The sequence below is a fragment of the Saccopteryx bilineata genome, chromosome 5, assembly GCF_036850765.1.
Source record: "Saccopteryx bilineata isolate mSacBil1 chromosome 5, mSacBil1_pri_phased_curated, whole genome shotgun sequence".
Taxonomy (NCBI): domain Eukaryota; kingdom Metazoa; phylum Chordata; class Mammalia; order Chiroptera; family Emballonuridae; genus Saccopteryx; species Saccopteryx bilineata.
The window spans coordinates 70,367,962-70,381,580 of NC_089494.1; the positions used below are offsets into that span (position 1 = coordinate 70,367,962).

A 13,619-nucleotide genomic window follows, 5' to 3' on the forward strand; every position below is an offset into this window, starting at 1 on the left:
CGTGCGGGGGACCTGGGTTCGATTTCTGGCCAGGGCACATAGGAGAAACGCCCATTTGCTTCTCCACCCCCCTCTCCTCCTTCCTCTCTGTCTCTCTCTTCCCCTCCCGCAGCCAAGGCTCCATTGGAGCGGGGATGGCCCGGGCGCTGGGGATGGCTCCTTGGCCTCTGCCCCAGGCGCTAGAGTGGCTCTGGTCGCAATGAGCGACGCCCCGGAGGGGCAGAGCATCGCCCCCTGGTGGGCAGAGCGTTGACCCTGGTGGGCGTGCTGGGTGGATCCCGGTCGGGCGCATGCGGGAGTCTGTCTTACTGTCTCTCCCCGTTTCCAGCTTCAGAAAAATAAAAAAAAAAAAAAAAAAAAAAAAAAAATGGCAAGACCTCTCAGAAGGTGGCATTTAGGAGGAAATCCAAGGGGTAGTAAAAAAGATAAAACAGTGTAAATGTGTGGAGGGGTTGCTGATGCTTGAGTTAGAAGGAATAGATTATGGAAAGGCCCTAGAGTATTATATGTTTACAGAATGGAAAAAAAGCAGTATGGGTAGACATTAGCAAGGGAGAGACAGAATAGCAACAGAGAAAGTAAGAAGAAAAACAACACAGGTAATATCATGAAGGATGTTTTGGCCCATGGAAAGGAGTTTGGATTTTATTTTAAATGCAGTGGTTTTAATCACTTTATGGAGACTGCCATATGATTAGGCAAGGATAGATGGTAGACTGGAGTAAGGAAGACCAGTAAGAATGATGTATCTATAATCTAAACAAGAGAAGATAGTTGACTTCATCCAGAGGGGGGGCTGAAAGTAAAAAGAGTAAGTTCAGAATAAATGCTTATTGATTAAAGAAGAGAGGAGGGTTTGTCCTCTAGGTCTCTGGCTACAATGACTGAATGGCTGGTAAAGGGAAGCGAAGGAAGCATGAACAGGTTTGTAGGGGAAAGTCACAATTAACAAGTGAAAACTGAGATGTCATTGTGACAACCAAGAGGAACTATAATGACAACTGGATATTTAATCATAGATATTAGAGGAACTGCCTGATTTAAAAATATATACTTTTGGGCCCTGGCCAGTTGGCTCAGTGGTAGAGCACCCGCCCAGTGTGTAGAAGTCCCGGGTTCGATTCCTGGTTAGGGCACACAGGAGAAGCACTCATCTGCTTCTCTACCCTTCCCTCTCTCCTTCCTCTCTGTCTCTCTCTTCCCCTCCCACAGCCAAGGCCTCCATTGGAGAAAAGTTGACCTGGGCGCAGAGGACAGCCCCATGGCCCTCTGCCTCAGACACTATAATGGCTCCAGCTGCAATGGAGCAACGCCCCAGATCAGCAGAGCATCACCCCCTGGTGGGCATGCCGAGTGGATTCCAGTTGGGTACATGCAGGAGTCTATTTGACTGCCTCTCCGCTTCTAACTTCAGAAAAATACAAAAAAAACCCAAAACACACATATACACATACTTTGACACACTTTGGCCCTGGCTGTTTGGCTCAGTGGTAGTGCATCAGCCCAGCATGTGAAATTCCCAGGTTTGATTCCCGGTCAGGGCACACAGGAGAGGCAACCTCTGCTTCTCCACCCCCAGCCCACCCCCAACTTTTCCTTCTCTCTGTTTCTCTCCCTGCAGGCTGGCTCAGTTTGAATAAGTTGGCCCTGGGCACTGAGGATGGCTCCATGGCCTTGCCTCAGGTGATAAAAATAGCTCGGTTTCTGAGCAACAACACAGCAAAGGCTCTAGATGGGGAAGCATGGCCCAGTGGCCCAGTAGGGGGTGTGCAGGGTGGATCCCAATCAAGGCACCTACGGGAGTTTCTCTCTACTTACCTGCTTCTCACTTAAAAAAGACGATATATATTTTTGAGTTATCAACAAAAAGAAAGGATATTACATGCATATAAACACATCGTTCTGAAATACCCTAGTGTTTATAAGTAAGTAGAGAATTGGCAGCTGGTGTTTAAAGCAGATTTGTTTAGAAGATATTCAACTCCACAATGCTAATATCTGAAAAGCAGGTAGGGAGGAGAACCCAGAAAGGAACCCAGAGAAGGAGCAGCCAGTAAAGCAAGAAGCAAACAAAGATATAAAGCCAAGAGAAGAGAGTATGTTGAGAAGAAGGGAGTACCTGTGGTCAGTGATGCTTCAAGATCAAGGATCGCCCTGGCCGGTTGGCTCAGTGGTAGAGCGTCGGCCTGGCGTGCAGAAGTCCCGGGTTCGATTCCCGGCCAGGGCACACAGGAGAAGCACCCATCTGCTTCTCCACCCCTCCCCCTCTCCTTCCTCTCTGTCTCTCTCTTCCCCTCCCGCAGCGAGGCTCCATTGGAGCAAAGATGGCCCGGGCGCTGGGGATGGCTCCTTGGCCTCTGCCCCAGGTGCTAGAGTGGCTCTGGTCACGACAGAGCGACGCCCCGGAGGGGCAGAGCATCGCCCCCTGGTGGGCAGAGTGTCACCCCCTGGTGGGCGTGCAGGGTGGATCCCGGTCGGGCGCATGCGGGAGTCTGTCCGGCTGTCTCTCCCCATTTCCAGCTTCAGAAAAATACAAAAAAAACAAAAGATCAAGGATCAAGGGTGATGAAAATAGAGAATATAAATTTGCTTACACATCACGGAAGTCGTCAGAGATGTTCAGGAGAAAATGAGAATGAAGAAGTAGGAGCAGAAAGTCAGACTAAGGTCAGATAAAAGTAATCATAGACATTTACATCACCACTTAGGTTTTCCCATTCTGTTCCATTAGACTTCAATTTAATAGAAAATTCCCCAGAATCTGTACTAGATTAAATATCAGTTCCAGATTTTGTTGTGTGAATTTTGTAATTTTCTATTTCTTTTTTTTCTTCCTATGTATTTTACTATGAAGTTGAGACTTATCCATTACTACCTACAACTTTTGCCATTATGCTATATTACATTTACTTAATAACTGTATTGAAAAATAATTCACATATCATAAAATTCTCACCTTTAAGGTGTACAGGTCACTATTTCTTAGTATATTCACAGAGTTAACACAACCATCATCTAATCTTAGAATATTTTCATCTTACTCATAAGAAACCCTGTGCTCAGTGACAAACACTCCCTACTCCTTTCTCCCCCCAGCCCCCAACAATCAGTAATCTACTTTTTGTCTCTACAGATTTACCTATTCTAAATATTTTATGTAAATGAAATCATACAATGTGGCCGTTTGTGTCTGGCTTCTTTCATTTGGCATGTTTTCAAGTTCTATGCAAGTAGCATATAGCAGTAATTCATTCCTTTTTATTGTGACTTGTATTCCATTGTATGTATAGCTACATTTTATTTCTTCATTCATTAGCTGATAGATGGCTGAGTTGCTTCTAGGTTTTAGCTATTGTCAATAATGCTGCTATGGACATTTGGGTCTGAGTTTGTGGACATTAAGTTTTCTTTTCTCTTTGCATTGCATTTTTCATTTACATGTTAATCTTAAATTCTCTTGAGGCTAACTACCCCCAGTAATTTAAGTCTCGTTATTTAGAAATTATTAGAAGTGTTTCCCAAGGCCAGAGTGAACTATTCCCGTTGTTTACCTGTCATCACTGTACTGAATCGAGGGTGTGAGCCCTGCAACAGGCTCGCCCAGGCAGCTCCACCACCCGTTCCTGTTAAGCAGCCCCGCTTGATTGGGTAATGTCAACTGGTATTACTTCAAAGAATAATTCTAAAGTTATCCCTTCATAAAAACAACACATGAAGGTTTATGTATTAAAAAGTACCTCGTTACCTCCTCTCTTCTTATTCTGCCATGCCCACCGTCCCTGATGCACAGATGTTTTTTTTAAAGTTGTTTCTTTTACATTCTCACTTAAATTCTTACCTCAAAGTAAGAAGAGGCTTTGTTGTTTTATCTCTGTTTTCTAAAATTTGTATATTCTAAGTGAGACAAAATGCTGATGTGTAAATCAGTTAGCCTTATCTGAAATTAGTAGCTTCATAAAAATTGCTACTGCTCTTTGAGAAGCTGTTTAGAATGTGTGGATCACTCTATAAAATGTTTTACCTGCAATATGCTATTTATACTATATCACAACCCCGCAAAGTACATATTCTTATTCTGATCCACATTTTACAGATGCAGTAACTAAATCTTCAAATAGCATAACTTACACAGGAAGATGAGAAACAACATTCAATTCCATAGGAAGGGGTAGAAACAACATTCAAATCTAAGTGTGTCTAACTTCAAAACCTTTCTGCTACTTTTACTCTAAAAGCCTCCTAATGATTACATCTGTATTCCTTTGAATTGAGCCAAATAGGAAGTTGGGCTCTTATAAAAAAGAACACATTGTTTTAGTCCTTTATATCTTTACTATGCAGAGTTGGATCAGCCCCCTGATGAGAAACTTAAGAAAACAAAATTTGTTCATTTATATTGTTGTCTTGCTGACTGCACCCCTCCTGGAGTTCCTTGGGGGTCAGTAAGGGACTCAGTTCCCTCTCTTTCTGTCCCTCACCCTTCCTACCTTTCCTAACCATCCCTTCCTTACTCTTGCCTTCCATCGCTACCGTCCTCTCTGGGTTAACCTTCCAGTCCCATCGAGTCTGCCTACCAGGTGATGACTCTCCTCTTTACATCTCCATACTTGACAGCACTACTGACCTGAAGACTTTCATGTCAATCCAACCACCCACTTAACAAATGGAGTTTAATACTGAATAATCATCTCAAACTAAGGACAGCTATAACATAGCTTCTGGTTTTTGTTCAGGCCATTTCTTATTCCAGCCTCTTCATCTCAGTCACGGGCACAATCATTGTACCTATTGATATATCCTCTCCGCCCACCCCCCATACACTCCAGCAGCGAGTCTTGTCTGGTCTATTTATCCCCTTCTCTCCATAACCACAGTTACTGTCGGAACTGTAGCCATGACACCTCTCACTGCAGTCACTTATCTGGGATTCCTGCTTCACACTTTCTCTCTTATAGTCCATGGTCTACAAAGCAACCACAGTGAGTTTAAAAGGCTAAATATTGTTTCATATCTCCACTCCCCACATCTTCTAGTCATATTGAAAATCTGAACTTCTTCCATATATACAAAGCATTCCACAATCTGGCCCTGCCGCTGGCAGCACAATCCTCCCCACTCACTACCCTGTAGCCAGGCCCTCTGGCTTTGCCTTCATACACCAACTTCGTTTGCCTCAGGGCCTTTGCGCTTGGGGGGGGGGAGGGTGTTTGTGTGTGTGTGTGTGTGTGTGTATGTGTGTGTGTTTCCCTGAGGTTGGAAATGGGGAGGCAGTCAGACAGACTCCCGCATGCGCCCGACCAGGATCCACCCGGCACGCCCACCAGGGGGTGATGCTCTACCCATCTTGGGGCGTCGCTCTGCCGCAATCAGAGCCATTCTAGCGCCTGAGGCAGAGGGCACTGAGCCATCCTCGGTGCCCGGGCAAACGCTGCTCCAATGGAGCCTTGGCTGTGGGAGGGGAAGAGAAAGACAGAGAGGAAGGAGAGGGGGAGGGGTGGAGAAGCAGATGGGCGTGTCTCCTGTGTGCCCTGGCCGGGAATCGAACCCAGGACTCCCACACGCTAGGCCGACGCTCTACCACTGAGCCAACCGGCCAGGGCCTGTGCTTGATCTTTACTTTGCCAACATTATCATCACCTGGGTCTTTGAATGGCTGGCTTCTTTGTTGCATTTAGGTCCCTGCTCAGATGTCATCTCTTCCGAGAGGCCTTCCCTGACTGCATTTATCATGTTGTGTTAATTTCTTTTAAGGGCATTTATCACTGTATATTTATTTACGTACTTGTTAAGTGTCTTTCTTCATCTCTGAACTCCACCCTTACATAAATGTAAAGAAAGTTTTGTAAAACTAATTATTTTGTTATCATGTTCATCATTGTATTCACTGCCTGGTCTGTAAAAGGTTATCAATAAATATTTGAGGGAAAATGTATAAGAATATAAAAAGTAAGTAGGTAAGTAAATAAATAAATAAATAAATGTATCTTGCCTAAATGTGTCTATATTAATTAAATTACCTGCTGTATCACTCTTAAAGCTTACACAAACCATAACCTTATATTGTTCAATTTCTTCCTGCACAGACTATTTTTATTTCTTGGAGGGGTCTAAAGATGCTCTCCTATGTGGTACCAGCTCAGACTCAGGGTATGTAATATTTATTTTTAGTGTAAAGACTGCAAAGGTACAAAATGTAATCAGTTTGTTGATAAGAACCTCTGAGTCTGTAGTGTTTTTATATAGATTGTGGCATTATAGTTTGTGGCATTATTTGACTGCTTTTGTCCCACAGTTAGTTCAGACTGTATAATGTTCATAGTTACTGTGTATCTTCGAAAGTAAACCTTGGAGGTAGTGCTTAAATAAAAACAAGATACACATCATATAAATCTTAGGACAGTAGAAAGAAGTTACTTCCAGGAAACCCCATCAAAAGTTGGTTGGTTAGTTTTCAGACTTTCTTCCAGGGTCACAAAATCAAATTTCCTTTCCATCCTCAAGTTCTAATCAATTCTGCAACTGCATGACTTGCAGATGACTGAACGCAGCGCCATTTTGGCCACTCTTAAAAAAAAGTTTCCCAAGGATTTGGATAAAGATGTTTGAAGAATCTCATACTCATGCAGATATCCGTCTTGCTATTTCTCCTATATTCCTGCTTCATTTCTGCCACCAACATGGCGCTTCTCCAGGCTGTATTGCACTGAGAACATAAAAATGAAGACCACAGGTTGCTGCTCCCAAAGACACCTCAGAACACTATGTCTATTTGGCATCATAGATACCAGCCCACCAATTTTAGAAAGAAAAAAACTCTTAAGGCTACAAATCTTATACAGTTCTATGCTTTGACTGAGCTAGATTCTAATTCACTCCAGGAATAATTTAAGGGGGAAGTGGAACATGGTTTTGTTAGAGGCCCATATCAATTTTTATGTATACAAGAACTATTATATGACATCTGGTTTAAGTTTCCAAGTATGTATTGATGATGATGATGATGATGATGATGGTGATACTTATAGCAGCTACTATTTATTAAATACTTTTCTGTGCAGGAACTAGGCTAGGTAATTTACATACATTATCTTCTTTAAACTTAATAACAATTTTAACCTTTTAAGAGAGGTGTTTGCTTATTTTCACAGAAAGAGGGGACTGGGTCTTGAAAATTTTAAGTAATTTGTCAAAGTTACCAGCTAGTAAATAGCAGATTCAAACCCAGTTTTACTAACTCCAAATGATACAGTCTTAATCATTACTCACTATTGTCCCCCAGAAAAAGAACGTTGAGTTTTCCCACTTTTCTGTAAGACTTGCATCCTGGAGACACTCTGACTGTGTTATTCTTTTCCTTGTGCAGTCAGTGTCCAGAAGGATACATATGTGTGAAAAAAGGCAGAAACCCAGACTATGGCTACACCAGCTTTGACAATTTTGGTTGGGCTTTCTTAGCTTTGTTCAGGCTCATGACCCAGGATTACTGGGAAAACCTTTACCAACAGGTAAGTGCCAAGAGAAACATTCATTGCATTCAGTGCATAATCTGATGTATGTTTCTTACCTGCTTTAAATATGAGATGTTTTATTCAATGTAGACTGAAGAAAACTTTTTGCCTTATGACTAAAATTAGACTTTTTTACTTCTAGCACTATTAGAATGAATAGTCCTTGAATCATAAATTATTTATTTTCTTATTTTTTCTGGACTTATTTTATATCTAAATCTCTTTTCTCCTTTGGAAAATACAGCATCCCTTAGTGTCCTGAGTTAATAGGAAGAAATATGCTGTAATGTTCTCCCATACCTCTCTTAAAAACATGCTTTCCACACATGTGTTTCTGCTTGAAGTAGGCTAAAAATCAGGCCTTCCTATGCTCCTATGCTTTATTATTTGAACTCTTATATACAATTGCTATGGACTAAATTGTATGCCCCCAAATTCATATGTTGAAGTCCTAATTCCCAGTGCCTTAGAATGACTATATTTGGAATTAGAGCCTTTAAATAGGTAGCTGAGGTAAAATTAGCCTGTTAGGGAGGGTCCTGATCCAATCTGACTGGTGTTCTTATGAGAAAGGAAGATTAAGACATCAGCAAGAGAGACATCAGATACACACACAGAGAAAATGCCATGTGAGGACTCAGTGAAAAGGTGGCCATCTGCAAACCAAGGAGAGAGACCTCAGGAGAAACTGGAGAAACTGTACATGCCAACACTTTTTTTTTTTTTTTTTTTGTATTTTTCTGAGGTTGGAAATGGGGAAGCAGTCAGACAGACTCCCGCATGTGCCTGACCGGGATCCACCCGGCATGCCCACCAGGGGGCGATGCTCTGCCCATCTAGGGGGTCGCTCTGCCACAATCAGAGCCATTCTAGCATCTGAGGCAGAGGCCACAGAGCCATCCTCAGCACCTGGGCAAACTTTGCTCCAATGGAGCCTTGGCTGCGGGAGGGGAAGAGAGAGACAGAGAGGAAGGAGAGAGGGAGGGGTCGAGAAGCAAATGGAAGCTTCTCCTGTGTGCCCCGGTCGGGAATCGAACCTGGGACTCCCGCACGCCAGGCCAATGCTCTACCACTGAGCCAACCGGCCAGGGCACATGCCAACACTTTAATATTGAACTTCCAGCCTTCATTCAGATTTTGGGAATACATTTCTGTTGTTTAAGCCACCCAACTGTAGCATTTTGTTATAGCAGCTCTGGCAAATTATTACAAGAATTAAAACACAATTCACTTTCTCTAAATTCTCCTCTCCTGATTAATTGCTCCTTGCTCTAGACTTGCATGATCTCTGAACGGTCTAGTTTATAGCATCCATCTCTTGTACTGTAATTGCTAATTCACAGCCATCTCCTCTAACTTGAATGTGATTCTCATGGGCCTGTGAGCTCTATTTTCTCTCCAAGAGCAAGAAGACCAAAAATGATTATTCTTTTTTTTTTTTTTTTTGTATTTTTCCAAAGCTGGAAACCGGGATAGACAGTCAGACAGCATCCCGCATGCGCCCGACCGGGATCCACCTGGCACGCCCACCAGGGGCAATGTTCTGCCCCTCCGGGGCGTCACTCTGTCGCGACCAGAGCTACTCTAGCGCCTGGGGCAGAGGCCAAGGAGCCATCCCCAGTGCCCGGGCCATCCTTGCTCCAATGGAGCCTCGGCTGTGGGAGGGGAAGAGAGAGACAGAGAGGAAGGAGAGGGGGAGGGGTGGAGAAGCAGATGGGCGCTTCTCCTGTGTGCCCTGGCCGGGATTGAACCCGGGACTTCTGCACACCAGGCCGACGCTCTGCCACTGAGCCAACCGACCAGGGCCTGATTATTCTTTATTATAAATAATAACCAATCACTTTTTTCAACTTGCCACAGATTCATTTTTGACCTGTTTTATGTTTATATGATTTTTGAGAATATATACATATAAATGAATGTAGAAATGATATAAAATATACATAAAAAAGAAATACAAATTATTTTTAAATATGCAAAAATATATTTTCTGCAAATAAAATTGACAGTGACATACAATTTTTTTTTACCTGTCAGAATGACAAAGATCAAAGAGTAGCTCAAAAAAGAAATACTGTCTGACTGAAATATGTAGAGGAAGACATTCTCACATATTCCTAGAAACTACTGGAGAGAATAATTCAGGAATTTCTATGAAAATTAAAATGAGTTTATCTGTTTAGCTAACAGTTTTTCTACATACTAAGAATTTATTCAAGACAAGACATCAGTAACTGATAGAAAAAGGATTTCAGTAAATAGGCATCAGAGATAGGAAAGATATTTTTTATTTCTATTTGTATCTTTTGAATTATTTTTACCATTTAAAAAAATTTTTTAGTATTAATTAAAATAAATATAAGATAAATAAATAATTTCACATGATAGGGTCATCTGTCCTGTGTGACCATAATAAATCATCACTAATACTTTCCTATAACTTGAAAATGAACAAAGCAGCCATCTTATGAATTTTGAGTAATTTTTAGATTGAGGAAATTTTTCAGAATTATTTTACTTAAAATAATGATTTTCATTTTTTTATTTTTTTTAGTGAAAGAGAGAGACAGATAGGAAGGAAGTGAGATGAGAATCATCAACTCATAGTTGTGGCACTTTTAGTTGCTCATTGACTGCTTTCTCAGATGTGCCTAGACCAGGGGACTTCAGCTGAGCCAGTGACCCCTTGCTCAAACCAGCGACCTTGGGCTTCAAGCCAGAGACCACGGGGTCATGTCTATGATCCCACACTCAAGCTGGTGACCTCTGGGTTTCAAACCTCTGTCCTCAGCATTCCAGGCCAATGCTCTATGAGCCACCACCTGCTCTGGCAATAATGATTTTCTATTTTCTCCTAGACACTGCGTGCTGCTGGGAAAACCTACATGATCTTCTTTGTTGTGGTGATTTTCCTGGGCTCCTTTTATCTCATAAACTTGATCCTGGCTGTGGTGGCCATGGCCTATGAAGAACAGAACCAGGCAAACATCGAAGAAGCTATGCGGAAAGAATTAGAATTTCAACAGATGTTAGATCGGCTTAAAAAAGAGCAAGAAGAAGCTGAGGTATTGTTATTTGGTTTAATATTTTTCCTGGAAGTAGAAGTGCAAAGGGGAACAACAGAGGTCCTGTGGTCTGTGCTCAGCCTTCCCCAGAGTAATTTTCCTTAATGGATTTCTTTCTATAAACAGAATTTTTGTTCTGGTGTGGTTGAAGGGACCAATTCTGGATTGAGTTACAGTCGACATCTAACCCAGTCCCCTTCCACCCCCCATCCCCATTAACAGCTCACTTTGGCACAAAGAATGTTCTGAGCTGTTCCTCCTAAACCTGTTACTGTGATTCCTCAGTGTCTGTGGCATTATGCAAACTCCTAAAACATTGTGTATTTTCCTAGAAGAATTGTACACAAAAGTGCAAGGGAGCCTGACCAGGCGAAGGCACTGTGGATAGAGCATCAGACTGGGATGTGGAGGACCCAGGTTCGACACCCCGAGGTTGCCAGCTTGAGCGTGGGCTCATCTGGTTTGAGCAAACTTCACCAGCGTGGACCCAAGGTCGCTGGCTTGAGCAAGGGGTTACTTGGTCTGCTGAAGGCCCACAGTCAAGGCACATATGAGAAAGCAATCAATGAACAACTAAGGTGTCGCAACAAAAACTGATGATTGATGCTTCTCATCTCTCTCTGTTCCTGTCTGTCTGTCCCTATCTATCCCTCTCTCTGACTCTCTCTGTCCCTGTAAAAAAAAAAAAAGTGCAGGGGAAAATATTGTAATGTTAATGTTATCAGCTACTCTATGGGGTGGAACAGAAAATGCACATCAATTATTGTTCATGTTTTAAGGATTTTCAATTATTGTTATGTTGTAAGAATTTTTATGATAAAAATGTGAGATGTTAAAAAACTAGACATGGTTGTGGCCACTTTAGACTATCACAAATTTTTTTAAGACTTTATTTATTCTATTTTTAGAGAGGAGAGAGGCAGGGAGAGAGAGAGAAAGAGAGAGGAGGGGGAGGAGCAGGAAGCATCAACTCCCGTATGTGCTTTGACCAGGCAAGCCCAGGGTTTCGAACTAGCGACCTCAGTGTTCCAGGTCAATACTTTATCCACTACGCCACCACACGTCAGTCCTGTCACAAATTTTTGAGGATTTCTCCTTAATACCCTCTCTAATGGGGTACTATAGTGGATAAGTTTGAAAAGATTTATACTAACAGACCCAAAATTGTAAATGTTCTGCAAGAGTTTTAACAGTCATTTAATGGTTTGACCTAGTTAAATCTCTTCAAGGAATCTAACCTATTGAGGAGAGGGTAGTAAACTATAATTCAAAGAAAGTTAGATGCAGAAAGATCTTTAGTGCAGTATTTTAGTAATATTAAAAATCAGAAAGCATTTAAATATTTAAAAATTGGAAAATGGGGTAAGAAGATTATATATTTGTATCATAGAATATTTTTGAACCATAAAATTATGTATTAAATATAGACAGAAAAAGGTGTATTAAGTAATATGATATAAAATTGAGTTTAAGATATAAACAATTTAAAAATTATATAAAAAGACTGGAAGAAATAGTAATATCAATTATTTGGGGGATTTTGGATTATGAGTAATTTTTATTTTGTATTCACAATATTTATATTTTCTAAATTTCTATAAGGATTTCTTTTTTATAAAGGAGTAAGTAGCATTAGGTTATCCTGGGAATTTCTTAGGAGAACCCCTAGAAGTCTCTTTTTTGTTGGATATTATAATTAATTTTAATTTTCAGGCAACTTATTTTTTTGTTTGTTTTTTATTGAATTAATTGGGGTGACATTGGTTAATAAAACTGTATAGTTTTCAGGTCCCTCCTATATCCTCTTTTAGCTTCTCTCAGTCCTGTTTCCCTCTGGTAATCACCATGCTGTTGTCTCTAAGTTTTTGTTTGTTTGTTTGTTTGTTTAATTCCTTCACCTTTTTCGCCCAACCCCACAAGACTCCCCCTACCTCTGACAGCTGTGAGACTGTGCTCTGTCTATGAGCCTGTTTTCATTTTGTTTGTTAGTTTATTTCATTCATTAGATTCCACACATGAATGCCATCATATGGTACTTGTCTTTCTCTGACTGGCTTATTTCACTTAGTGTAATGCTTTCCAGGTCCATCCATGCTGTCTCAAAGGGAAAAATTTCCTTCTTTTTTACAGCTGAGTAATATTCAATTATGTAAATGTGCCACGGCATTTTTTTTTTTTAATTTTCCATTGATTTTGAGAAAGAGAGTAAGGAAAGGAGACAGAGAAGTAGGGAAGAGAGACAGAGAGAGAGAGAGAGAGAGAGAGAGAGAGAGAAGCATCAAAACATTGTATCATTTAGTTACGCATTCATTGATTGCTTCTTGTATGTCTTCTGACCAGGGATCAAACCTGCAACCTTAGAGTGCCAGGATAATGCTCTATCCACTGAGCAACCTGGCCAGGATTTGTAACATGGCATATTTTATCCACTCATATACTATGGGCACTTGGGCTGGTTCCATTTCTTGGCTATTATAAATATAGCTGCAATAAATATAGGGGTGTATATATTCTTTCAAATTAGTGTTTTAAGGTTTTTGGGGATATATTCCCAGAAGTGGGATCATTGGGTCAAAAGGCAGTTACATTTTATTTTACTTATTTTATTTATTTTTCTGAAGTGAGAAGTGGAGAGGCAGAGAGACAGGCTCCCGCATAGGCCCAATGGGGATACACCCAGCAAACCCACTAGCGGTCAATGCTTGTTGCAACTGGAGTCATTCTAGTGCCTGAAGTGGAGGACATGGAGCCATCCTCAGCACATGGACCAAATTTGCTCCAATGGAGCCTTGGCTGCAGGAGTGAAAGAGAGAGATAGAGAGAAAGGAGAGGAGGAAGAGTGGAGAAGCAGATGGGCAGTTCTATTGTGTGCCCTGGCCAGGAATCAAACCCAGGACTTCCACAAACTGGACTGTCACTCTACCGCTGAGCCAACTGGCCAGGACTAAGGCAGTTACATTTTAAATTGTTGAGATAACTCCTTATTGTGTTTCCACAGTGGCTGAAACAATCTGCATTCCCATCAACAGTGCACATAGGTTCCCTT

At 41.5% G+C, this 13,619-nt stretch overlaps 1 protein-coding gene across 2 annotated transcripts in view; it reads left to right on the forward strand.

Moving 5' to 3' along the window:
• The window catches only part of LOC136337642 (sodium channel protein type 9 subunit alpha), a 163,070-nt gene that overhangs the window by 65,582 nt on the left and 83,869 nt on the right, over window positions 1-13,619 (forward strand). For both annotated transcript variants that reach the window (XM_066279172.1, XM_066279171.1), the window contains 3 exons: window positions 6,084-6,147; window positions 7,364-7,505; window positions 10,367-10,573. In XM_066279172.1, coding sequence (XP_066135269.1) covers window positions 6,084-6,147; window positions 7,364-7,505; window positions 10,367-10,573 — 413 coding nt within the window. The remainder of the gene's footprint in view (window positions 1-6,083; window positions 6,148-7,363; window positions 7,506-10,366; window positions 10,574-13,619) is intronic.